General features: G+C 39.1%; 1 protein-coding gene across 1 annotated transcript in view; it reads left to right on the top strand.

Moving 5' to 3' along the window:
- The window catches only part of STX12 (syntaxin 12), a 37,030-nt gene extending 12,770 nt beyond the window's left edge, over window positions 1-24,260 (top strand). Inside the window, exons 2-9 of the mRNA XM_037149378.2 lie at window positions 2,089-2,158; window positions 3,916-4,015; window positions 8,113-8,250; window positions 14,005-14,048; window positions 15,466-15,571; window positions 18,577-18,649; window positions 19,951-20,033; window positions 21,590-24,260. Of these exons, the coding sequence (XP_037005273.2) occupies window positions 2,089-2,158; window positions 3,916-4,015; window positions 8,113-8,250; window positions 14,005-14,048; window positions 15,466-15,571; window positions 18,577-18,649; window positions 19,951-20,033; window positions 21,590-21,685 (710 nt within the window). The 3' untranslated portion in view covers window positions 21,686-24,260. The remainder of the gene's footprint in view (window positions 1-2,088; window positions 2,159-3,915; window positions 4,016-8,112; window positions 8,251-14,004; window positions 14,049-15,465; window positions 15,572-18,576; window positions 18,650-19,950; window positions 20,034-21,589) is intronic.
- Window positions 24,261-27,995: the final 3,735 nt, after the last annotated feature.

Here is a 27,995-nt window from a genome sequence, read left to right as displayed (position 1 = left end):
ACTTAGAGTGCCCAGCTTGGGTGATCGGGAGGCTGTGCCGCTAGACCTTACAGAACACCTACTGCATTGGGCCACTCTGCCAAGCCCAGGACAGGAAGCAGCTCTACCTCATACATAGAGGAAAAAACAACAACACAGGGAGGCTGCCTGCCGCAACGAGGAGACCAAGAAACGTGTCCCAAGTGAAAGAACAGAACAAAACTCCAGAAAAAGAACTAAACCAAATGGAGATGAACAATCTACTTGATGCAGAGTTCAAAGTATAGTTATAAGATATTCAACAAACTTAATGAGAACTTCAACATCTTAAAAAAAGACATGTAAACTATAAAAATGAACCAGTCAGAACTGAAGGATACATTAATTGAAATGAAGAATAATTTAAAGGAATTGATAGTACAGTAGAATAGATGAAACCAAGAATCAGATTAGTGATTTGGAATGTAAAGAAGCAAAAAACACCTAGTCAGAACAGCAAAAAGAAAAAAGAGCCCTCCAAATGAGGATGGTATAAGCAGCTTCTGGGGCAACGTCAAGGGTACCAATATTTGCATCATGGCAGGTGGTGGTAGAAGGAGAAGAGAGAGAGGGAGAAATTGAAAATCTATTTGAAAAAATAATGACAGAAAACTTCCATAACTTGGTGAAGGAAATAGACATACAAGTCCAGGAAATGCAGAGAATCCCAAGCAAGATGAACCTAAAAAAGTCCACACCAAGACACATCATAATTAAAATGCAAAAGGTTAAAGACAAAGAGAACCTTAAAAGCAGAAAGAGAAAGCAGTTAGTTACCGACAGGGGAGATCCCTTACGATTCTCAGCTGGTATTTCAACAGAAACGTTGCAGGTCAGAAGGGATTGGCAAGAAATTATTCAAAGTGATGAAAAGCAAAATGATGATAGCTCTACCCAGCAAAGCTATCATTTAGAATCAAAAGACTTAAAGAGCTTCCCAGAGAAGAAAAAGGAGTTCATCACCACCAAACCAATATTATATGAAATAGTAAAGGTTCTTGAAGAAGCGGGGTGGTGGGGGGACACAAGGAGAAAAGGTAAAAAACGTGAACAATAAAATGGCAATATATACACATCTAGCAAAAATTGAATCTAAAAAACAAAATAAGGAAATAAGCAGAACAGAAACAGTCTCATAGATACAGAATTTTAAAAATAATTTTTAAAAGATTTTATTTTTTAGAGAGGGGAAGGGAGAAGGAAAGAGAGGGAGAGAAACATCGATGCGTGAGAGATACATAGATAGATGGCCTCTCACGCCCCCATCCGCAGACTTTGTCCACAATGTAGGCATGTACCCTGACTGGGAATTGAACCAGTTACCCTTTGGTTCTTAGGCTGGTGCTCAGCCCACTTAGCTACACCAACTGGGACATTGGTAACTTTTTATTAATAATAAATATACATGTTTTTCCAAAAATGTTTGCTGTAAAACATTATGTACTAGTGGATTGTAGTTTTTATTGTGATATTTGGTATTAAGGCCACTTTATTTTTATTTTAAAATTTGTTATTAATTTATATTTTTATTTTCACCCAAGGACATTTATTCATTACTTTTAGAGAGAGAGGGAAGGAGGAGGGAGAGAGAAAGCAAGAAAAAAACAACATCAGTGTGAGAGAGAAACAGTGTGGTTGTCTTTCATATGTGCCCTGACTAGGGATTGAACCTGAAACCCAGATATATGTTCTGACCAGGAATCAAATCTGCAACCTTTCAGTGTACAGGATGATGCTCCAACCAACTGAGCCACACTGGCCAGGGCCTATATTTAGTATTGAGGCCCTTTTAAATGTGATTAAATTTTTATTCAGTGCCTTGGGAAATCTGAAAAAATTTGGAAGTTCTTTGGGGGTGATGAATAAAACCACCATCTTCTACTTTAAAGACATACTCTACAGGACAAAGGTGAACTGCAGAATTTAAGGGAATGTATATGCCAAGGTTTTGATCATAGCATGCATTGTTATTTGCATGTACTTATTCAGGATGTAGAAAAAAACTGCTGATCTTAGGGTGCTCATGATGAATCTGTTTTTCTTTAACCTTTTTTTCCTTCCTCTCCTCAGCTGCCCAGATCAAGAATTTGATGAGCCAACTGGGAACTAAACAGGACTCCACCAAACTACAGGAAAATCTGTGAGTAGATTCCTGGCAAGGCTGGGTTTTGTGAGGGCCCTTCGAGGACTCAGTGCCATTGCTGCATGGACGCTTAGGTGCCAGGCCTGTGAAGCCAGGATGAGAGGTAGTGGGACATGAAGTGATAGGTGGATCTAGCAGGGGGGCAACAAAGTATATTAATGGGCTGTGGTCTTCGCTGCGTCTTAAAGTCCTTGATCCCTGCAGGTTCTTTCTTTCCTTGGGCCGTTTAGCAGAGCAGTTTAGGGAAATAGAGAAGGGAACCCCTAACTTTCTTAAACTGTATTTTGCCTAAAGTGACCTTTCTTGTTGGCAGAGGATTCCCAACAATCTGCAGAGGTCATCTTATCTAGTGGGATTTCCAACTGTACACATTATTAGAAAAAATTTATTCAGATGACCCCAGAGGAGCCTGAGAATAATAGACTGGTACTTCTTATCACATCCTTCTTGAGTACATTTCTCCTGTTAAAAGTTCTACTATTCATCTGTAAAATATATGGAACAATATTTTTGTTTCCTGTTTTAGATGTTGTGAAGCGAAGGAATGACTTATTACTTTGAGCTTTTTCCAGGGAGATGTGAAATACCTTTGGATATGTTAGTCCTCTCCGGGATGTGCAGGCCCCTGATTGACTCCCTCCTATTTTGGACTCCCTTGTTTTTTATCTCAGAGTCTCCTTTGCAGTGGGGAAAAAAAAAGAATAATTAATAGTGTGGTTTCTCTGTCCTCCCTTAACATCTTTGTAGAAATGGCCAGATAACAGAGGACACCGTGACTGACAGGAGCTCTTTTGTATTTCCACTACTTTTCAGGTCCACCTGGTATATTACATATTCTTTCCTCTTTAATGTCCTTTCCCCTCTACTCTTTATTTTATTTTATTTTTTAACTGTTTTTATTTTTATTTATTTTTTTAAGTGGTTTTTTTTTAAAATTTATTTCTTTAGAGGGGAAGGGAAGGAGAGAGGGAGAGAAACATCAATGTATGGTTGCCTTTCGTGCGTCCCCTGCTGGGAACTGGCCTGCAGGGAACCAGCCTGCAACCCAGACATGTGCCCTGACTGGGAATCGAACCGCGCTCAATCCACTGAGCTACACCAGCCAGGGCTTTCCCCTGTACTCTTTATATGTGTTTATACACTGTAGGACTTTTTTGTTTTTAGAGGGAAGAACCAGAAAGTAAAGTATAAAGAACCAGTAGGGACTTAAGGGTAAAGGTGAAAAAGCACCAGCTTTAAGCAAGAACTTGGGGACAGCTCTTTGGAGGTTGTTCTCTAGGGTAGGAGCTGTGCTTCAAGAGCACATTTTATCCAACCACCAGTGCCAAGGTTCTGTCTGTAGGTGGTGGGCTGTGACCGTAGCCTGGCAGAGCCCCTGGGCAACTCAGCATGAGAGTTTTGTGAGAGAGTTCGGTGTGTTAAAACTCTTAGATTTAGCTGTGGGGGCAGTCGCTCTTCTTATATTTCTATGAGAACTGCTGATATGCTTTTCTCTTCTTCCCAAAGAGTTAAAATACCTGATCAGCAGGTCTCACTGAGGCAGGTTCTTTCTACTCAGTAATGTGAAGAAGGCTTGAAGTGGGTTTGACTGGGTAGTAGTTCTGGAATTTTTTTGTGAACCGGGCATCTAGGAATCTATTTCTTCAGGTGTCCTTTCATTCCCTGCTTTGTGAGACACTCCAGAACAAGCCAATACTAATTATAACAGCTCTCAAGATGTGATAACATCCTGAAACATGTCTTTTGTCTCTTAGGCAGCAGTTACAGCACTCCACAAATCAGCTTGCCAAGGAAACAAATGAATTACTGAAGGAATTAGGGACCTTGCCCCTTCCCTTATCTACTTCGGAACAGGTAGGTATTGCTTTGTTTTTTAATAGGAAAGGACACTGTTTTAATGGGAAGATAGTGTGTAAAACACAAATAACTTCGCCTTTGGTACAGATAGACTTCTAAACCTCAACTTATCACTTATTCCCATTATCACTAAAATGGGAAAATGCAGCCACTGTGACAAGAGGAAGAATGCATGCACCAGATCTTGCAATGTACCTGGCACTTAGTAGGTACTCTGTATGTGGTAGCTACTGCTATTATTAGTAATAACGTATTAATATATTAATAAAATAGGTTTAACTGAAGGAGAATCTCAGTGTTTGAGCTTAGGTTTTGATTAGCAGCTTTACATTTTCAGGCTTGATGCTAGTTTGTTTTGTATCCAGTATCTATACTTCTGTTGTATGTCTTTTATATTTTGTAGTTACCTTCATGCCCCATCATGAGGCATTCATAGGTCTCAGCTTGAAGAACTGCTCAGAAAAAAAGATTTCTCTTTTTAAGTCATTTATTCAGTGGCCATTGAAATCCTTTAAAAATACACACTGGATTCAGTGGTGTTTTGGATTCATTGGTTTCCTTGGAATGCCATGCCTTTGTTCATACATTCCTAATGTCAGCTGTGCTTCCTGATGTGCTTCCTCCTTTGTGGCTTAATTCTTTTACCTGTCATTTGTGGTCTATCCCAAATCCTTTCTCTTTTAGGGAAAAAAGAAACCATCCTCTACCTAAACCTGTTGTGAGTCCATTTTGCTTTTAGCTTCTGTACCATTGATGGGGGACACTTAGCTTATATTGCTTTTTATTATTGAACTGTTTAAATGATGATGTCCCATCTCTGATGGCTCTAAAGATGAAGCCTACAACTTCCCTATCTAGGGGTTATCTGTGAGTTGTGGCTACTGGAGCATAAAATAGTATTAGTGTGTTGTGATCATCATCATTTTGACATATAATAGAAATGGAGTGTGTTATCGTTACATGAAACTTGTTTCATATATATTTATGTATATGGTACTGCATCAAGATGTTGCATTCTTACTGTGTGTCTCCATCAAAACAGTTTGAAGATCACTAGTTTAACCTATCCATGGTAAGCCATTTAATGAAGTATATATATTCTGTCTTTAGAGTTTGGGCGCTCCTTGCACAAAGGAAAAGATCCAAGACTAGATGCTTTCCCATCCTGCTACAAAGTAGTTAAGATAAAAAGTAATCTACATGTAATCACCCTTTGGTTATCCATCTGTGTGCTGTTTGTTTTAGTTGTAACTCATGCTGATATTTCAGTTATGGAGAGATTCCTCCTTGCCATCCAATATCTCTGAACTGTTCCAAAATTACCCCTCGCCTCCTCCCAGCTGTGCACTTAGGGAATACACACTTGCAGATAGTAGTAGTTGGAAAACAGGAGTCTAAGCATCTGATGCAAACAGAGTATTGAAAGTACTTAAGAGTTAAATAGTATCCTAAGCAAAATATAAATAGAAAGTTAAATGTGGTATAAAAAAAAGGATCTAATGTATTCCAAAATCAAACAGAAGTTATTTTCGGATTATGCATGCAGTTGTTCCCTTCCATTATCTTGGATCATTAAAAATATGAAATAGGTCTGCAAATACACTATCTCTGGTGAAATATAATTCCCTTCCTCCTATTGTGCTGAATTCTCTTTTCCTTTTCACATCTTTCTTCATCTAATTCACCTTAGCTGCATTAGCCATCTTTTGCTACTGTCCTATACATCAAACCATACATTCTATTTTCAGTATTTTTTTCATATGTATGTACTATCATCAGCAATCTTTTAGCTGCTAAGTCTGGGTCTTTTTGGTTCTTACTCCCTTTTCTTCTTTGATTCATTTGGTCCTCTTGTCCATCCTGTCTCCGCTGAAACTTTCTTTTTTCCGTGATTCCCTTCCATTTTGTGCCCCCACTCTGGTGATCTTTCTGGCCTCTTTTCTGTTACCCCAGGCTGAGTCTCACTCTCCTTCTCTGAGTCTGCAGCTCTGCCATTGATCCTGCAATTTTCTCACTCTATGCTTTCTCCCTCAGGAGTCCTATCTACTTTTATAAGCTTCCTGTCATCTTTATGAACATGACCCTCAGGTCTTTTTCCAGCTCCAGCCTCTAAGCCTCTACTGCCAGTTCCTGTTCTGAGCTCTCCTTTTAAATGTACTGCCTTCATCTGAAATTTAATGTGTTGTCTTATACCGAATTCCTCTTGTTTCACTCAAACCCCTTAACTAAGCTGACTGGCAATACATGTTGTCATAGAAAATTTGAGCCTTTCGACCTAATATCCACTCACCGAAGTTTGTCCTGAGGAAAAACAACAATAAAAAAACAACAACTATGTACTCTGGAGCCAAATTTCCTGGGTTTAAATTCTGCCTGTTCTACTTACTGTGTGACCCTGGGCAAATTATTTGACCAGTCTCTGGTCTCGGTTTTCTGATTTGTAAAATAGGGACTAAATAGTACCTAACTAATATAGGTTCTAGCATGGACTAAATGAATTATTATATTAAGTACTTACATCAGTACAAACACATGGTAAGCAGTGTGTAAATATTAGCTCTTATAGCAGGGCTCATTTTAGCTTTTACAATAGTTAAAAAGTGGGAACAATATAGAAGGAATATTTGCATAAAATTGACTATATCAGCTTGATGAAGTATCATGTAACAACGACCAAAATTGTGAAGAGTATGGTAACATGGAAAATGTTTATAATATACTTAAAAGATAGTATTCTTGGACAGTGAGATTGAGGAATGATGTTTTCCACTCTGACTGTTACAATGTTTATGAAAAAGTAAAAATCCCAGAAAAAGGAAAAAAAGTTTTTTATTTCTAAATTTGCTTTCACTGTTACTCTCGCCTTCTCAGGTGTGAAATCTGAGTCATTCTTGACTTTGCCCCCTTCCCCTATAACCACTCACTAAGTCATAACACTTCTTAAATTCATTCCTTTGTGTTCCCATCACTGACAGATACCACATCCTTCTATCCTTAAACCTAGACTATTGCAGTATTTTTTTACTCTTTCCTTATTCCATTTTCTACACCATCACAGACTCATTTGTCTAAGCTGTCATTTTGTACCCATCATGTTTCCTATTCTTTGTTCTTTAGAAGTTAAGTCTCAAACTCATTAGCTTGGCACTTTAAAACCTGCTGTAGTCAACCCCTTCCCTGCCTTTCCACACCATCTTTTAGCTATTCTTGTGGGGAAAAAACCCCTTTGGTTCCAGCCAAACTATTCTCTTTTTAGATCCTCTTCACCTTTCTACCGCCATGCCTTCACTCACACTGTTCTCCTGCCTGGATTTGCCCAGCCCTCTCTGCTTGTCCATTCCTTACTCTTTCTTCCAGTGCCCACCTCCTCTTGGGGCCTTTTTGACCCCTTGGGTTCTTACTGATTATACCTGCGTCTAAACTCCTACAGTACTGATTAGATAAGCAGTCGTTTATAATAATGACTTGTTATTTGTATGTCTGTATCCTTTATCTACAAATACATGGTGGAAGCTCTTTGAGGTGAGGGGTGAGTTTTTACTTCTCTGACCTCAGCACAGAGCAAGTGATGTCAGTATGTGCTTTTTTTGAGACATGGAATTAGTAAGCTTAACTTAAGGTAGCTTGTAACTATACAAGCTAGTTTTCAGGATCTCAAAGATTTAAAATATCACCATAGGAAAATGACTCTACGGTTTTCAGAGAAGCTGTGAACTCAGCATAGATAAATATAGTTTTAACATTTTAATTAAAAAACAATTTCTGTTTGGGTCCAGTTTGAGCCCACAGGTATTTGTTCTGCTTTTGATTTTTGCCAGGGAACCAAAATTCTGAATTACAGTTCCCTCTGAAATTACCTTACATTAAATGTCACCCAGTTCCCAGGTTTGTCAGAATGAAAATTCTGATGTGGCCTATAATATTAACCAGGAATTTGAGTTAGCGAAGAACAAAATGATTAATTTAAGGAAGAGCCTATTTCATAGTAATTTTGCTAGTAGGGAATCTTTAGGGGGTATAATATTGCTTTTAATGGGTATTAGAACCAAATGATTTGGACTTTGCAATTTCAAATTTTTGTTTAATTTTCTTAGCGCCAGCAGAGACTTCAGAAGGAACGCCTCATGAATGACTTCTCTGCAGCCTTAAACAATTTCCAGGCTGTGCAGAGAAGGGTGTCGGAAAAGGAAAAGGAGAGCATCGCCCGAGCAAGAGCTGGATCGCGACTCTCTGTAAGTTTATTCCCCAAAGAAGGCCTTTGCAAATTTCAGGATGTTCTTTCCTAAATCTTTTTTTTCTCTGACCATTGGTCTTTATTTACTATCTCCCCAAATAATAAATATAGGCATTACTTGCTGCGAAAATGTCAGATTGATATAACCTGTGTAAAAGAAATAATGTTTTACATGGTCAAAGACTAGAAAGGAAAGTGCACAAAGGTTTTGAAAAATCACAGGTAGAGTTATATGTGACTTCTTTTTATTATACTGGCCTTTCATTAAAAACTTAGAAAAGAAGAAAGAATTAATTAATTCTAAGAATTATATTTCTTAGAATATAGTAGGGTAGGTTATTTGGACTAGCCTTCTCTTTGAAAGGCATTAACAAACACTAGATTGTAATAACCCAACTTCTCAAAAGCTCCTATGAGCCACGAAAATCTTAAGGTCAAAATCTAAGGGGAGGTAAGAATCTATGGAGGTAAGCAGAGCACTGAAATTGTTTTTGCCTTGAGTACATTTACTAAGGACAAACTTGAACTTCAGTGTTGATGTTCTCATGGCATGAGGGTGAATATGCAAGGTGGAGAATCTAAAGGAAGATGCTCCTCAAATTAAACGGGGCCCTAAAAAACCATATTCCCCAGTGAATTGCAGAAAGATTGCATTAGCACTGAGCTGAGCAGGTAGAGGACAGCGGGAGGGAGGAGAAATCCAGACTGTAAGCTGTACCATAAAGTAACCTTTAGGCAAATTGACTGGACAAATTCATACCACTTGAATGGTGCAAAAGCCTTAAGCTTCAAGTAGTCCAGAACTGGTAGAGTACCTAGGTGTCAGGAAAAAGCAAATAGAAATCCTCTCTGGTTAGACACCTTTATCCCAACCCTGAAACAATGCCCTCAAGCATTTCTGATGTGTGAGCAAGCAGCATAGTATTAAAATAACCAAGTACACAAGGAAACAACCCTGAACAAGGACTAGTAGAAACCACAGTGTGGTGAAATAGACTTATGAAGACTTCCTTTTTTAAAAAACTATTGATTTGAGACAGATTGATAGACATCAATTTGTGGTTCCACTTACTTATCCATTCATTGGTTGCTCGTTGTATGTGCACTGACCAGAGATTGAAATGGAAACTTTGGGATATTGGAACAGTGCTCTAACCAGCTGAGCTACCCAGTCAGGGCTTACTAAGATCTCTTATTAGAATTTTAAAACAACTGTACTGTGTTTAAAGAAATAACAGAAAGATTTGAAAACATCTGTAAGAAGCAGGTAACTATACAAAGCTTTGGGAAAATGACAAAAGATTTCCTAGAATTGAAAAATATAATATGGAAGTTTAAACTTCATGGATGGGTGGTTTACATAAAAAATGGATTAGAAGGTATTATCCACCATGTGGGACAGGGGGTTAAGAAGGTAAATAGGGAAGAAAGATTGTGAGAAATAAAGAACGAAGTGAGAGGATCTAACAGTTTTAATTGGAGCCACAGAGGAAGAGTAGAACAAACATAGAACAGAGATATTTGAAGAGAAAATGGGTGGTAATATTTCCCAACTAATGAGAGACTAATCTGTAGTTTCAAGAAGCCGATGAATCCCAGGAGGGATAAATAAAAATTCTCATCTAGTACATAAAAGAGAAACTTCAGAACATCAAAGACAAAGAGAAAAATCATAAAAACAACCAGGGAAAAACAATAGAATACTCTAAAGATGCAATAGTTAAGTCGACAGTTGACTCTTCATCAGCAACAGTGGAAGCCAGTGGAGTGCCCCCTTTAATGTTCTGTAGGACAATACTGGCTACATAGAATTCTAAACCCATTGAAAGTAGATATCCAGAATGAGGGCCAAAGACATCTTCAGGCAAAGGAGAGTTTGCTGTCAGCAACTCTCTTTTGGAATTGCAGATTGAAACCCAAATGAAATACTATTTCATGTCCAAAAGAAGGGCAAAATTTGTAAATTCTGTGAACACCAAACATTTTTGTTATGGATACAGTGCAACAGGAACTTTTCTGCCTGGCTAGTGGTAGTATGAATTAAACAACCACTGGAAACCATTTTGGCTGTAACTTCAGAACACACATACACTTTATGACTTAGTAGTTCTACCCTAGAAAAAACTGTGTATGCTGGTATCAGGATATATGTACAGGAATGTTCATGGCAGCATTATTTGTAGTAGTCAAAAATTGGAAACATCCAAATGTCCATCAACTGTAGAATAGATAAATACATTGTGATATATTCATATACTGTAATATCATTCAGCAAAGAAAATAAACAAACCACAGTTACATTTTAGCATCAGGGACGGATATGGCACAGTCTGGTGTGATCCAATCAAAGCATGAAAAGAATACAAACCAGACAATATAATCCTGTTCATGTATTGTTCAAAATCAGGTAATACAATATTAGATAAAGATGCATATCATTATATATGTAAAATATAAGAAAATGATTATCACAAAGTCAGGATAACGGTTACTTTAAAGGAGAGGGAAGGTGTTGTAATTGGAGAAGGGAACTCAAGTCAGCTTTAGGACATTATTAGTGTTTTATTTCTTGACCTGGGAATAAACTAAAAATTAAAAACATAATCCACTTCCGGCCAAGATGGAGGCATAGGTGGAAACACTGTACCTCCTTGCACAACCAAATTTAAGGACAACAAAGATTTAGAAACAAAAACACAACCAGAACAGACAGAAAATTGAGCTGTACAGAAGTCCAACAACAACGAACCATTTATCCAGACTGGTAAGGGGGGGCCGAGTCCATGGCTGGAGGAGTGGGGTCCCCGAAGGAGAAGGCAGTGGTTAGTAGACCTGGGTGCAGAGAGAAAATGAGCAGACCCAGTGAGACGCGCAACCCAGGGCCCCAGCACAGGGAAATAAACCCTAAAAGCACTGATTGGAAAAACTTTTGAGGTGGTGGGAGAGGTTCCCAGCCTCACAGGAGAGTTTATTGGAGAAGTCCACAGGGTCCTAGAACATACACAAGCCCACCCACATGGGAACCAGAAGGGCCCAATTTGCTTGTGGGAAGTGGCAGAGGGGACCAAAATCTGACAGACAGTGGAACAAGTGCCATTGCTCCCTCTCTGACCCCGCCCCCACATACAGCATCACAACCCTCCCTAGGTTGACCAGGATTGACCTGCCCTGGGGAACATCTAAGGCTCCACCCCTCATATGTAACAGGGGTGACCAGAGCCAATACTTCTAAGCAACCAAGATATAGCCAACCTATCAGATGCACAGTTCAAAACACTGGTGATCACGATGCTCACAGAACTGGTTGATTTTGGTCGCAAATTAGATGAAAAAATGAAGGCTACACTAAGTGAAACAAAAGGAAATGCACAGGGAACCAATAGTGGTGAAAAGAAAACTGGGACTAAAATTAATCTAGTGGACCAGAAGGAAGAAAAAAATGCCAAACAGAAAAGAATGAAGAAACAAGAATTCAAAAAAAATGAGGAGAGGCTTAGGAACTCCCAGGAAATTTTTAAACGTTCCAACATCTGAATTATAGGGGTACCAGAAAGGGAAGAGGAACAGCCACAGTGGAAAACTTATTTAAACAAATAATAAAGGAGAACTTCCCCAATCTGGCAAAGGAAATAGACTTCCAGGAAATCCAGGAAGCTCAGAGAGTCCCAAAGAAGTTGTACCCAAGGAGGAACACACCAAGGTACATTATAGTTCCATCACCCAAGATTAAAATGAAGAAGAGAATTCTAGAAGCAGCAAGAGATAAGGGGACAGTCACCTACGAAGGAGTTCCCATCAGACTGTCAGCTGATTTCTCAAAAGAGACCTTGCAGGCAAAAAAGGGCTGGAAAAAAGTATTCCAAGTCATGAAAGGCAAGGACCTACATCCAAGATTGCTCTATCCAGCAAAACTTTCACTTAGAATAGAAGGGCAGATAAAGTGCTTCTCAGATAAGACCAAATTCAAGGAGTTCATCATCACCAAGCCCTTATTATATGAAATGTTAAAGGGACTTACCTAAGAAAAAGAAGATAAAAAAGATGAACAGTGAAAGAACAGCAAACTCTGTTATTAACAACCACACCTTAAACAAAAGCAAACTAAGAAGACAGCTAGATCAGGAGCAGAACCATAGAAATGAAGATCACATGGAGGGTTAGCAACAGGGGAGTGGGAGAAGGAGAAGGGGGGAGAAGGTACAGAAAATAAGTAGCATAGATAAGAGGTAGAAAATAGATAGGGGGGAGAGCAAGAATAGTTTGGGAAATATAGAATCTAAAGAACTTGAGACACGTGGTCATAAACTAAAGGGGGGAATGGTGGGTGAGGGGGTGTGCAGGGTGAAGGGGAATGAAGGGGGAAATAGAACAACTGTAATGGTATAATTAATAAAATATATTAAAAAATAAAACAAGTAAAACAAAAACAAACTAAGCAGACAGCTAGATCAGGAGAGTAGCCACAGAAATGGAGATCACATGGAGGGTTAGCAACAGGGGAGTGGGAGGAGAAAGGGGGAGAAGGTACAGAGAATAAGCAGCATAGACGATGAGGAGAAAATAGGGGGAAGGCAAGAGTAGTGTGGGAAATGTAGAAGCTAAAGAACTTATGACACATGGACATAAACTAAAGGGGGCGGATGTGAGGGGAAGGGGTGTGCAGGGTGGAGGGGAATGAAGGGGGCAAAATGGGACAACTTAAATGGCATAATCAATAAAATATTTCAAAAACAATCCCACAGTGTTCCTGTGCATGAGTAGAATTTTGAAAATTAAAAATTTTAACATCCTTTTAATTATTGATATATTACAACAGGAAAGCTTTTTTAAAACTGGGAATAGATTTCTCTTTTAACATTTTTCTCTTAGTTTCTTAATTACAAAATTGAACACATGCATTAGATTGATTTTTGAAGTGAGTTTGCTACTTAAGTACCTAATATGCTGTAAGTGTCCATTTTCTTTTCCTATTTTAAAGATGTTATTTACTTATTTTTTAGAGAGAAGGGAAGGAAGAGAGGGAGAGAAACCTCAATGTGTGGTTGCCTCTCATGTGCCCCTCCACCAGGGGCCTGGCTCACAACCCAGGCATGTGCCCTGACTGGAAATCAAACCAGCAGCCCTTTGGTTTGCAGATCACCACTCAATCCACTGAACCACACCATTTTTTAAAATCTTTATATGTTCTAAATATTTGTTTCAAGTTTTCAACTTCCCCATAGTCTACCTCACTCCAAATTTTAAAATAGGTTATTATTTATTATTACTTTTCTCTTTAGGGATTTCTTTAATCCTCTTCTGAAGACATGCTTATTGATTTTAGAGAGAGGGGAAAGGAAAGAAACATCGATTGATTGCCTTTTCGTATGTACCCCAACCTGGGACTGAACCCACTACCTAGGCATGTGCCCTGACTGGGAATTGAACCCAGAACTTTCAGTTTGTGGGACAACACTCAACCAACTGAGCCACACCAGCCAGGGTCATTATCATATTGAATCCTTTCTTTTGCCCATATTCTCTCCATCTTGTCTAGTGTAGTTTCTGTTCTGAGCCCAAACTGGAAGGCAGATTTGCTTTCTCACCCATTTCTTAGTCGAGACAGATTGCCAGAGTCCTGTGCCTTCCCTTATAGATCCGGTTGGAGCCAAAGGATATAGCTTCTTTACAGTCTAGCTAAAGGAAACTATTGTTTTGTGTGTTTCTGACATGTTTCTGGATATCAGCAGCAATAATGCCCTCTGCTTTCTAGGCGGAAGAGAGGCAAAGAGAGGAGCAGCTCGTCTCTTTTGACAGGTAATTATCAGACAACCTGCTGGCTAGTTGAGATAGGATTCTATTCTATTCCTATTCTATTCTATTCTATTCTATTCTATTCTATTCTATTCTATTCTATTCTGATCTATTCCATTCTATTCTAATCTATTCTAATCTATTCCTTTTAATTTTAAAAATCCATGAGAAAAAAAGGTGGAAAAAATAAGGGGAGACCTGGTGTGGGTAATTTATATTCCACCAAATAAAACAAAAACATCAAAACTGTGGGTTTTTCTGAGGTCTTTGAATTATGTAAGGAATACTTTCAAGGTGAATAAAAATTCCAGGAATCCCCTGATGCCTGTATTGGGGAGAGAGCTTGGCTCATTTAGGAATAAGTATCAAACCACAAATCTACAGTTTAGGAGTTCTAAAGCATTTTATCTCTAATTGATATTTATAATTTTATCTTTAATTTTTCAAAGTTATTGGGTCTCTGTTTACTCATCTCTAAAATGGAGACAATTCATTTTTCTAGGAGAAAGCAGTTTGTATCTGAAAAATGTCTCCATTAACTTCTTCAAATTGTATCAGCTATAGTAGGTCCTCAACACCATTTTGTTCAATGTCATTTCCTTATAACCTTGATTAGATGCCACAGGAACATAATTCTTGTTTATATCAACTAGCCTATATGTTTTGTTTTGCTTAAAGTCACAGAATCTTTTATGAACACTTCAAAGGGGTGCTCTATTAATTCAGCTTTCTATCTCTAGCACATGAAGGAAATTTTTTAAATAATGTCAAGATGACATGATTTATGCATACTGTTGGAAAAAAATGCTTAATGCTGGATTTTCAAAGTGTTTCATGTTTAGCATAATGTATCCCATGCCTGTCTCCTAAATAGGGTACCCGAAGACATAACATTTCACCAACTGTTTACTGTGGTTTTCTTTTAAGAGGTATTTAACCCAAAGCATAATCTTAAGATTTCTGGGAACCAGGAGATGTCTTTCTGTGGGACTGCCAGGTCGTTGAGCCTGCTCTTCTCCTATTTAGTGCCCCAGATAGCATGGCTTGCACTCTGAGAGTGCCCCGGAAGAGAACAGGCCAGGATGTGCTTCACTGGCCTCAAATCCCTGCCTGCTTTCCTGGTCTGACAAGCCCTAGCAAGACTGCAGAGTGTACCCCCAAATGGAAACAGCATGGAGTCCCATTCCTCATAATTCTGCCTCATCTCAGTCTTGCCCCTGAAAGCTGGGATTTTGTTTTCTTGGTGTTATCAGCCCCTTGAGGGTCTCTGGATATGAAGAATGCAGCCCCAAGGGACTTTGTGTTGATTGATACTGGAGGGTTTGTCCTTGGGTAGCCTCTTCTGGCAGTAGAGATGTTGTAGGTGTCTCATGCACACCTTTGAGAAGAGGAGTCAACTAGAGTGCTTGTTGCCCTGTAGCCACGAGGAATGGAACCAGATGCAGAGCCAGGAGGATGAAGTGGCCATCACCGAACAGGATCTGGAACTTATTAAAGAGAGGGAAACGGCGATTCGGCAGCTGGAGGTGAGAGGTCATGTTTTTTGTTTGACTCATGTATCTGCACTGTATAATCCACTTGAGTTTTTCTCTCAGTGATTATGAGAAAACATGAAATGAGTCACTGCGTGATCTGGATATTATGTTTCAGCGTAATCAGTGGTGAATTTGAACTACTCTTATAGTGGTAATTGGCCATGGTTTCGAAGAATACCCAATTCCTTTTCTCAATCACCATGTCTTCTATGTGTCCATGAGAATATGCATGGAGAACAGAGCAAGGCAAACAGGTACTGTCTTACTCATTAAGACTTTGCCCCCAAACCTCAATGCCAATCCCTAGGTTAGGTGGGGCTCTATAGGGAGCCCTTTGCTTAGTTTGAGTAGCTCAGAATAAAGGGAAGCCAAAAGTTTTGTTCCATTTTTCATGCATCCCAAAGTCTAATTCTAAATTATGGATAGCATTTCAGTGGGTTGGAGAAATTGGAACAGTTTTTAGGTGGGGGTTGAAAGAGAGATATTAGGGCCTTTCTTACCTGAGTTTCCAACTTTAATTTTGCACAGTGACCAGTAAAACATCCTTACACCAGCAGACTGCTGTCCCTGATGGGGCAGTAGGGAAAAGAAGGTTGAAGAGGAGAAACTTTGAGCTCCTCCTTGACCTTCACCTGTGGCTCTGAACCCTGACAGCACATTAGAATCACTTGGGCAATTTTTTTAATGCCTTAGCTCTCATCCTCCACATACCAATTATTAGTTTGGACTATGTGAACCTCCTGTCTTTTATAGATTAAAAATGGGCAAATCACAAGAGGCCCTGAGCATGGATTTTTTTTTCTTCTAATTTTCCAGATGATAATATGCAGTCAGGGTTGAGACCCACTGTGCCCTGGATCCCATCAGTATCTGGTCTTAAATGAGACTGTTCATCCTCAAGTTTGATTATTTAATTTCCTCCAAAGATATCGTATCTTTCTTGTTTCCACCTGCTGGTATTAATCATCAACTTGGCTCTCTAACATCAGAAATACTATTACAGTAGGGAGTGAGACATAATGAGCTAAGGTAAGCACTGTAACTTAGTGGGTGTCAGGGATGTAAGGAGCACTTCATATTTAACAGAATTAATTCCAAATTCTTTAACCAGGCTCAATTTTCATGTTCAGTTATTTCCTATGTCTGACATGCCAACCCTGTTCTAATGGAAAAACAACACAGTCTCGTGTGTCTCCCGCACTGTCCCACTACACTACTGACACTTCTGGCCACCAAAGGTGTGGGTTTTTTTTCCACATCAAGCAATGTTGCCACACCAGCTGGTTATCCTACAACTTAACTCAATTCTGGCCCTATCTCCGGGGATTTAGCGCCAGCTCCCACAGGTTCAGTTCACTCCCACACTTCACATGCCAGGGGCAAGTCCAAATTGTCACCTGTGCTTCTGACTGACAGGCTCTAACTTGGAGGGTCCCAAAACACCCTCCTTGGTTTTGATTAATTTGCTAGAGTGGCACACAGAACTCAGGAAAACAGCTTCCTTGCTAGGTTACTGGTTTATCATAGAAGAACGCAACTCCGAATGGACAAACAGAAGAGACACTAGGGCAGAGTGTGCGGGAAAGGAGGCAGGGCGCCCATGCCCTCTCCAGGTGTGCCGCTCTCCCAGGACCTCCGTGTGTTCAGCAGCCTGGGACTCTCAGAGCCCAATGTACAGGATTTATACGGAGGCTTTATTTCGTGGGCTTGGTTGATTAAGTTATTGGCCGCTGAAGATTGAGTCAACCTCCAGAACCCCTCCCCTCCTCTCCCCTCCCCATACTGAGGCTGAAAGTCCCAACCACCTAATCACAGGATTGTTTCCCCTGGTAACTTATCCCCTATCCTTAGGCTATCCAGAAGTCAAGTCTTTTTTTTTTTTTTTTTTTTTTTTTTATTTATTTTTAAAGAGAGGAAAAGAGAAGGAGAAAGAGAGGGAGAAACATTGGTGGGCAAAAGAAATATTGATTGGTTGCCTCTCCCACGCCCCCAACTAGGGACCTGGCCCACAACCCAGGCATGTGCCCTGATCGGGAACTGAACCTTGACCTTTTGGTTTGCTGGATGATGCCCAGCCCACTGAGTCATACCAGACAGGTCCTCAAAGTCAAGTCTTTAGAATAGACTCTGGTGTTGTTGAATGGGGCTTGTTATGAATAAATGACAGAAGATACCTTTCTCTTTGATCACTTAGGGAATTCCAAAGGTTTAAGGAGCTCTGTAAAGGGAATGGGCTGAAGACCAAATACATATCTATGTTACAGCCAAGCTGGGCATATTTGCTCTAATAATACAGTTACCTTTCTTTTTGTATGGCTTCTCTTTAGTGATAAGGCACAACTCAAGTCCTACTTCTTCTGCTAAGTCTGCTCTACATAATGTTCTATATACCATTTATTAGTCATTTCCTTTATAAAGCCCTTCTTATTTATGTTGTTGTGTGCTAATCCCCTCAAGTCCCAGCCAGCTATTAAGCTCTTTTGTATCCACAGCAACTAGGAGACTGTCCCAAGTATGACAAATGTCTTTAAAGTTAAGGAAAAAAAGAGCTTGGGCTTTAGAAATAGAATCCTAGCTGTGATGCTTTGTTACATAACCTCTTTGAGCCCCATTATCCTCAAAGATACTTACTTCATAGAGTTACTGAATGATTAATTTAAATATAAAGGAGGCATAGTAACATAATTAAAACATCATGAACTTTTAATTCTCAGTCTGGCCAGTTGCTAGCTGTGAGACCTTAGTATATAAGTCATTAAACCTCTCTGAGCCCCAATTTTCTCTTCTATAGTATGGAGATAATGCATGTCTCATTGGGTTGTCATGTGGACCAATTAAGTAATAGTTAATAGTAGCTAATACTTGTATACGATTTATAAGCCTTAAAAACACATGTGTTATGTTAATAGCTTTAGGTATGTTAGTAACTTTAGGTAAGCAGAGGAGCTGAATCTCTGACATGGTGCTTAATGTTAGTTGTTTTCTGTGTTCCTTAGGCTGACATTTTGGATGTCAATCAGATATTTAAAGATTTAGCTATGATGATCCATGATCAAGGTGACCTGATTGGTATGTATTATTAATACCTTTAACTCAAGGTGAGTCAGTAGTATTTGTGTGCAAAGAAGTCAGTAAAATGTGGCTTAGGAAAGCCATTTACAAATTAAGTTCAGTTTCTTAGCATTTTTCTTATGTCGTCAAATGTAGAAGTTAAAGTGAGGCCTCAATGGGTATTCAGCTCCATTCACTTGCCATAGCCTTGTGGTAAGTCTTTTACTGTTGAGGGAAATAGCCGTGAGCTTCCCAGCTTTATTTCTAGAAACTTTCGTAATTTTGGGATTAATAAGTCCCTTTTTAAGCTTTCTATTAGGAAATAATTTCAAGTTCATAAAAAGTTGCAAAAATAAAAATGCTACAAGGAACTCCTTTGTGATCTTTACCCAGACTTAACCTCTTGTTAAGAGGTTAACATTGTTAACATTATATCTCATTTGCTTTTTATTTGCTCTCACTCTTTCTCTCTATATAATGTGTTAAACAAAAAAAATTAATTTCCATGGCTGAAAGCCTTTTGAAAAGAAAAGGGTTTATTAGGCCACTGCTAGCAAAAAAAGACCAGCCTTGGGGCATGGAGTCTAAACCACCAGCCGCATGGCTAGATAGGAAAGACAACACATTTGTCATCCTGGAGTTCTGCCAGCGTTTCTGTATCTGATAGTGGGGAGAAAGACGGCAGCCCTTCTGAAAGGATGACATTAGCTGTAGACAAAGGGGATGGGAGAAGGTGAAGCAAGGTCAGTTCTGGGGTAGGTGCGGTACAGTCTGCAAATAAGAAGTGTCCACACTTGTGAACTAGCTGTGGGCAGCTGGTTGGAATGTTTGTATGTAAATAAGAAGCAGAGGCTTCTGGGGCTCTATGGCACCTGGCTATTCTCTCTTTTAGATCATTATAGAAATAGCCATCTGGAAATTAAAACTAAATTCCAACAGATATACATAAATGTGAGCAGTCTTTTGTCAGAGCTGGTCCGTGGCTATTAACAGGTTAACTGTCTCTTTCTCTTACTCTGTGGCTACTTATAGTTTTAATTTAGAAAACCTTAGAATTTTTTGTCTTGTCAAATGTATATACATAATTTTTTCTGAACCATTTGTGGGTAAGTTGCATACTTCATAACCGTTCCCTCTACACACTTCAGTGTTTATTCCCAAAGAATAGAGGTATTTCTTACGGGATTAGTAACGTTTGATCTCGTGGCTGGACAGTTGGAGTGGTGGTGGTGAAACCAGGACCCATCATAAGTTTGTTCAGTTTGCAGTCTTGAAACACCAGAGCTTGGTAAAACGTCCACTGCCCTCCTTTTTTGCAGATAGCATAGAAGCCAATGTGGAAAGCTCAGAGGTGCATGTGGAAAGAGCCACTGACCAGTTACAGCGAGCTGCTTACTATCAGGTAAAAGAAGGTACCAGAGAAAGTCACTCTGTGCCACAAACTTTATGGGCTATCAGAATATACTAGTGATTTTCAACCTTTTTTTCTTCTTGGCATACATAAACTAATCACTAAAATTTTGCGGCACACCAAAAAATATATTTGTTGCTGACCTGTCAAAAATACAAGTATAATTTCTATTCATTCACACTGGATGGCTGTTGTCATTTTGGTTCTCATGTTTTTTAATTTGACAAACTAAGGGGAAAGAGGTCAGTGCCTCTGACTAAATAGTCAGGTGTTGCATGTTTTACAAATTGTAGCACACTGGTTGGAAATCACTGGGATGAACTAACACCTTGAGAACAGTTGCAGCCCTTTGCTTAGGCTTCCGTCAGAAGCAAGAAGACATAATTGCAGTCCCAGTTCCATTTTTAGTATATCCTTCTGCAGAGAGATCAACAAAAAGATATCAAACCTTGAATAAACTTATATAAAAGCCTGTTAGCTACAGAACTAACCCCATAAGCTAGCAGGATACCTAAATGTGGTCGAAGGCTAATTTTATATCCTAAACAGTTGAACTTTGTTTCAGTTAAGATAACAATTGATACAAAGTAGGACTTTGCAGATACTTTCTGTTGACTTTGCCATAGAGGGTGGATGTAGGATCAGCTCTGAGGGCTATTTACCTGTGAGTAAGTAGGGGTTATCATTTTGGGGTTTTTTCATCTGCGAATAAACAGGGGTTGACTGTTTTACTTTCTGTAAAGTGACATTCTTTTATATACTAGTTGAAACTGGTTTTATGACTCATCTGGGTCTTTATCTGTGTACAAATACTGTGAATGAGGTTCATCTCATTTCTCAGTGTGGCATTGCATGGCTTTTTAGAAATAAATGGCATTTCAGTCATTTTTCATGTTCCTAGGATAGTCGTATTACCTTGGAATATTCTTAAATTTGTATTTAACAACAGTGTTTCCTTTTAAAAACTGAACGATGACTTTAGTATCCAACAGCAAAGGAATAATTAAGTAAATCATCTACATCTACTCAGTGTTATATGGGAATTAAAAGAGGTGTTTATGAAGGGTTTATAATAAAATTTTTATGTTAAAACGTTAAGTGAGAAAAACATCAAACATCATACAGTATGATCCCAATTATATGAAATAACAATTTGTATAGGTAAAAGGTCAGGAGGATATATAATCAAAATGTCAGCAGCTTTATCTGTGGGGGATTATCTTCTTTCTGCCTGTCTGTATTTTTTATAACAAACATAAAATTTTATAAAAGGTATAAAACCTTTATTAATATACACATGCACAAATAAGTTATTTTATTGCAAATAATGCCTAGCTAAATTGTATTTGGGAGCCTGGAATTAAAACTTGCACTACTGCCTAGCTCTGGTAACTGTTAAGATTTTGGGCAGGTCTCTGCATATTTATTTATTCATGGGTAGAGTTAATTTTGAATTACCAGGAGGCAGATTTATGAAGCACTCTTGGAATAAAAAAATCTTACTTACTTGTTTCATGAGTATCTTCTGCACACATTTCTCTTCTCAGAAAAAATCTCGCAAGAAGATCTGTATCCTGGTGCTTGTCCTGTCAGTGATTGTTGCTGTCTTCGCACTTATTATGTGGCTAGTTTATGGAAAGTGATTGCTTCGGAGCTTTCTCCTGCTGAACTGTTTTCAAGGGCAAGTGCTTGCTGGAGTCTGCCAGAACAAACTGATCACAAGAAGAAAGCATATATCAGAACGTCCTGTAATTATTTAGGTAGAAACAACTAACCAGTCCTTGGAATTAGTGACCTCTAGAGGCAGTATTTATCAGTTTATGTATACATTGTATTCATTTCTCAGATTACGAATTAATTTGTATTTTGCTTTCTCTTCTATTCTGATTGCCCTTTATCCCAAATCCCAAATGTTTACTGAAAATTTCATTCTAGATATTCTTGTTTTAACAGGTGACACTACAGTCTTGTAAATTTTCTTTTTATGTGTATACAAGATTTACCTTTTTATTAGCAACTGAGATATAATTACTTTCTGGCACCCAGCATATTGGAATTCGTCAGAAAAGTAAAATAAGCCAGCAGTTTTTATTATTTAACATTTTGAGTTGAATTTTTAAGAAGCCTGTTCTCTGTCTGCTTTGAAAGATTTTGGCAGTGTATTTAACTAGAAAGTAAAAACTTGCACATGTGGTCCAGATTAAATGAGAAGTATCTAGTTGTGCTTACCAGGTGTGGAGGTGCATGCTAGTCTGGGGTTCCAGTTTGCTGCATTGTCCGCTGGTGTCGGCCACAGCAGCCCACCCACACACACACTAAACCATCATGTTCACTGTCTGAAGAGACTAATTTAATTAACATTACCGAACTCCAAGGTGGCCCTCTCCCACCTGCCTGTATAGAAAGGGATAATTAGACAAAGCATGCTTTTGGAAAGCCACTAGGAGTTGTTTAGAATGATTTAATCCTTTTGGTGGTGTCGTTCAGTTGTGGTTCTGCATTTCTGGTGAATGATGAATGTTGCAGCCCAAACACCACCCTGCCCTGTAAGGGCTACTGGGTGCTTGATGGCAGGAAGATTTTAAAAGCTAAACTGAAGTTGGTTTAAAATTTAGTGCTGTGAACCTGGCGATAAGGCAAAGAAAAGGTTCGTTTTTGTAAATAATACTGGTTTGGAATAGTGATGTTAGACTTAATTTATAAACAAGGAATTAATCTCATAGTTTTAGACAAAAAAAAGTTTCAGTAAAAGATCGTTGTCTTGTAATATACATATTTGTTCACTTCCCTTTTTCACATGTCTAGAACAGTTAAAGGGAATGTGATTTCTTTAAGCTCTCACATAAATGTGAATTGGGCCAACAATTTTAGTTTGTCCTTAAGTGAATTAGAGAGGATTTGACTACCCTGGATATATTTATATTAATTTCTTCCATTCTTTTTAATGTTCCTTAACCTTCTTTTACTAAACTAATGTGAACAGTAGGGAAACAAGGGCCCAAATGCATAAGGTTTTTTTGCACTCTTGCACCATTCTACCCACTTAATACAAATAAACATTTAAAAAACTTTCGTGGTAAGTTTTTATGAGTTAACTTCCTAATGTGGTAGTTATTAGGTAATGTGTTGTCCTTTAGAAAAATTGAGACCTGCAAGAAGACTGGAGATCAGGGGAGGATTGGTGTGGGGATGGATTAGGTGCTGCTGCGGTCCCTTTCTTGAAAAACAGGATGGAGAACTGGGGAGTCACAGTGGCCCAGGCAGCAACTTCAGAGCTGATTTCTTGGTTCTGTGATTAATGCCTCTTCAGGTTCAAATTATAGTTGGACTTGGATACATCATTTGTAACATTCCAGGCAATAAAAAGTCTTGATTGTGAAAAACTATTTGTGTTTGGGTGAAATGAAGCCACTACACTTCTGTTCTATAATACTGTGTAATCCAGTGGTGGTGGTAATAGTGACCATAGGTAGCAAATATGACCTTGGCCTAGAATTTGAATGGCCTGGAATTTGTGGCAGTTGCAAAGGGCCAGATGATCCTAAAAACCTATTCATAGAATCTTTATCTGTGTTTTTTTTTCCGTCATTGTGGGCACCATGGTCCAGGACAATGTTTCTTGGCCATGGCTTCCCATTGAACACTAGAAAATTACTGATAACCCGGGTGCCCCTGACAAAAGATTCTAATTTAGTTAATTTGGAATATAGGTAGGCATGGGGGCTTTGAAAAGGTCCAGCTAATTCTCATGTACAGCCATGGTTAAGAACCACTGGAGTGGAGGTCAATGACTAGACTTGGGTACTGAAGGCCTAGAGAATCTTAGCTCTGCCATTAGCTCACTGTGCGTATTTGGAAAAGTCCTCTAACCCACAGGCCCCGAGTTTTATCAACAGCTCTCTTGTGGTTGTGAAATTCTCTGATTATAAGGACCACAGGAGTTTGGTCTGAACATGCAACTTCTGTTTGCTTCTGTATTCCTTTCCTTTTCCTCTTTTTTCTCTCTTTTATGGCATGTTCAAGAAGTACTGGACATATCTAGCATTCCCTCTTTAAGTCAATTAAAACTGTAGTACTGCATATGGTAAAGTAGAAATGCCAGGCTGGCTACTTTCTCTGGGAATGTTCCAGAACAAGAATTTGTTAGCTGCTAGACTGATGCTTCCAGGGTAGATTTGTCTTGTTTTGCTAAGGGGTGGTGATATGCTGCTTTACCATTGGGCAAAAATATCAAAATGAAATTATCATTCCGTCAGTGCAAAGTAAAACATGCTGAGCCTTCTCCTTGCCGTTTTGTTATTCTTCTGTTCAGAGGCTGTCCTCAGTCACGGGAATGAAGCTTTTGCTTCTGGTCACTAAATGTGGACCAGAACCCAGTTCAGTTTTCAGTCTGTCCTGTTTCCTAGTATCTCTAGATTTCAAAGGTTTTTTCAGTATTGCCTTCCAGTGCCATGAAACACAACTACTCTGAAATCTTCATTTAACCAGGAAATAGTTGGAAAGGTTTTTGAGTCCCAGCCTCTGATCCTACTTTTAAGGCGAGTGAATAGTTCATTTTAAATACTTATCCAAAATGAAATTTGATTGACAATGTAGCACTTAATCTTTAAAGATAAACTTGAAATAACAGAATTTTAATGTTGGACTATGATTAAGGACCAAGCTTTTACCAGTCCATAGAGACATGAGAAAAATGACATAATAGGCTTTTTAAAGTACTATCTTTGAGGCTAAGCTAATGACCTTTCAACTTTTTTAAAAAAATATTTTTTAAATTTATTTTTAGAGAGGGGAATGGAGGGAGAATGAGAGAGAGAGAGAGAGAAACATCAGTGTAAGGTTGCCTTTCCTGTGGCCCCTGCTGGGGACCCGGCTTGCAACCCAGGCATATGCCCTGACTGGGAATCAAACCTGAGACCCTTTGGTTTGCAACCCGCACTGAATGTACTGAGCTACGCCAGCCAGGGCACCTTTTGACTTTTTAAATATCCTTGTTTTAAAAACAAGATGAAGATGGTGATATTAGATGGCAGTTTTAATTTTTTTTATTTTTAAGGTTTTTTGAGGGTGTAGGGAGCATATGGTGAAGAAGGAAACTTTATTCAGTGCAACACAGCAGGGCTCTGAAAACAGTACTGCTGTGGAACAGCTCTGGGGCCAGCCCCTTCCCACCCAGCTCTGCTCTGCTCCGCTCCTCTCTCGCAAGACACTTGCATTCTGGTTCAGCCTGGAAAGCACAATCTTCAGTCTTTGGTGGAAAGGGAAAGTGCACTCCGGCGATCTTCATCTTTTAAATCTACTTAGTTGGCACAATAAAAATCAACATTCCTGTAATTTTTTTCCTGGTCCGTGACAACTCTAACATCTGAACCGCTCATTTAGACTTGCCCCATCACTTTACAGCTGAAGAAATTGAGGCCAGGAATGGCGGTCTACTACATGAATTGAAAGGCTTAAGGAATTGCTCTACATGTGAATGGTCATTTTAGGGTAATATCTGAGCTCTTGCTACCAGCAGTTTACTATGCTAAATGTTATATGTTTTATGCTTTTTTAAAAAAGATTTTATTTGTTTATTTTTAGAGAGAGGAAGGGAAGGAGAGAGGGAGAAAAACATCAATGTGTGTTTGCCTCTCACACACCCCACACCAGACTTGGCCTGCAACCCAGGCACATGCCCTGATTGGGAATTAAACTGGCAACGCTTTGGTTTGTAGGCTCACACCCAATCCATTGAGCTATCACCAGCTGGGGCAGATGTTTTATGTTTTGTATTTAATATTTCATACCTACAAAGTCATTTGGGACATATATTTTTCTTGTCCCCTTTTTATGGATTAGGAAAACGAGGCACAGGTAAGTGACCTGCCCATAGGCACACAGTTTAGGAATAATGGAGCCAAGATCGGATCTCAAGCACTCATACTTCAAAACCACACCTTTGAACACTAGACCCTGTCTCTACCCATCATTGATACAAAGTATCCTACTCACCACCTCTTCCATGAAGCTTCCTTTAAAAATCTGGAGTGGTGGCAGTTTCTACCCAATTTTTCACAAACATCTTTTTTTAGTACCTTGTGAACTTTTCATTAACCACCAAGATAAATGAAGCCTCCTGCTGGTACCATATATACACACAGTTGTTTTTTGTGTCTCCTTTTGATCATTTTGTGTTTAAGAAAGTTTTCTGGCCCTGACCTGTGTGGGAATTCAGTCTCCTGCTGGGGCACATACAGGAGGCAACCTATTGATGTTTCTCACATCTACTTGTCCCCTTTTCCCTCCCTTTCGCTCTCCCTAAAAACAAAATCTAAGAAAAAAGAGAAGGTTTTTTGGCATCAATATGCTCCTAATATCTTTGATTCTATTCTAAGGAAGTCTCAATGTCTAAGAAATTAATCTGTCTTTGTTCAAAATCCAAAAGCTACTAGCCAATCAGCCTTTCCATTTCAAAAGGTTAGGGGTCTAAGACCCTAGACTGATGCCCTCCAGTTTGCTCATCTAGACTGACATCATTGGTGCCCAAACAATGAGCCTTTTGCTTTATAAGGCCTAGGTAAGTGTAAGGTGCCCTCCCATCACAAGCCAGTGTAAAAATCAGCTGTGCTGAAAGCAGGAAACACGACCAAGGAGTAAAGAATTACAAGGGTAAGAATACAGCTTTAGGTTTCTTGGGTTGGATAGTCAGCAATAGAAGGGATTAAATAATGGACCACACAAGGAAGTTGAGAATTGAAAGCCAAAGTTGACATAGATGTTATCAGGTCACTCATAGCTAGAAATGGCTTTAATAGCACCTCATACCTAAAAGGGGCATAGAACCTCCAAGGCCTGTACAACCTCTATAAATAAAAGAAACTTGTCCTTTTACACTCAAAACACTTTTGAGACTATCCTCAAGAATCATGTCCCCATGCTCCAAAGGAGGGCTATAGTCTGTTTACTTGAAACCAGGTTTAGAATTTGTATTTCCCCATCAGCCTTTTTTTTTTTAATCACAAGCTGCAAAGGAGGATATTAACAGGTCATTTGATAAGTCATCTGATTGATTAATATCCTTGCTGGATTTTATTGTGCTTTTGAAGGCTAGAGGAAAAGTTGATTCTCCTACCTGCCTAGGAGTTGGTAATTTTAAAATCCAAGTTATTGTGTTGCAGTTAAATCTTGATCCCTGGAGATGTCATTAAGGGCAAAATCTTGAACAGGTTGATGTTCAGTTTAAAATCCAGAGGGCCAGTAGCGAGGAATCAAGAAATAACTCCTGATCCTGTGCAGTGACTCTGGGTGAACAATTTTCAATTAGTTTCTTTAAAAACAAACAAATGGCCCTGCCTGGTGTGGCTCAGGGGATTGAGTGCCAGCCTGAGAACCGAAGAGTTGCTAGTTCGATTCCCAGTCAGGGCACATGCCTGGGCTGTGGGCCAGGTCCCCAGTGGGTGGGGGGGGGGGTGGGAGAAATGATCACATATTCTCTGGATGGGAAGGAAGAAGTTCCTTTCCCCTCTCTAAAAATAAAATCTCAAAAATAAGACAGGTCAGGTAATCCATGAGTTCTACAAAAGTGAAAACTGGGCATCAGCATGTGATAATAAATATGATTGTATCAACATCTAATTGTGCAAGATAACTGTGATTCAAGAGCATGGCCTTTGCCATCATACAGATTTAGGTGCAAATCCCACTCACCCCTTGGTCTAGGATGAGGCTGGTCAATTCTATCTCTCTGAACCTCTGCTCAGCGATCATAATACCTGTCTCAAGAGTGTAGTGAAGATTAAATGAGATGATCCATATAAAATACATACTTGCCCAAAGAAGTAAGCACCCAACAGACAAAGCCATTATAACCAGAGGACCTGCTGATAGCCTCTCAACTAGCTGTTGACCCAGGGCAGGCCTGAATCGTGTTTCCTTTCATGATTTAATCACCGGTAACCAAAACTTAAAAAT

This window comes from Artibeus jamaicensis, unplaced genomic scaffold (genome assembly GCF_021234435.1).
Source record: "Artibeus jamaicensis isolate MK-2021 breed Jamaican fruit bat unplaced genomic scaffold, CSHL_Jam_final scaffold_847, whole genome shotgun sequence".
NCBI lineage: Eukaryota > Metazoa > Chordata > Mammalia > Chiroptera > Phyllostomidae > Artibeus > Artibeus jamaicensis.
The sequence above is the reverse complement of the archived record's forward strand: the minus strand, read 5'-3'. Positions and strand labels throughout refer to the sequence as shown.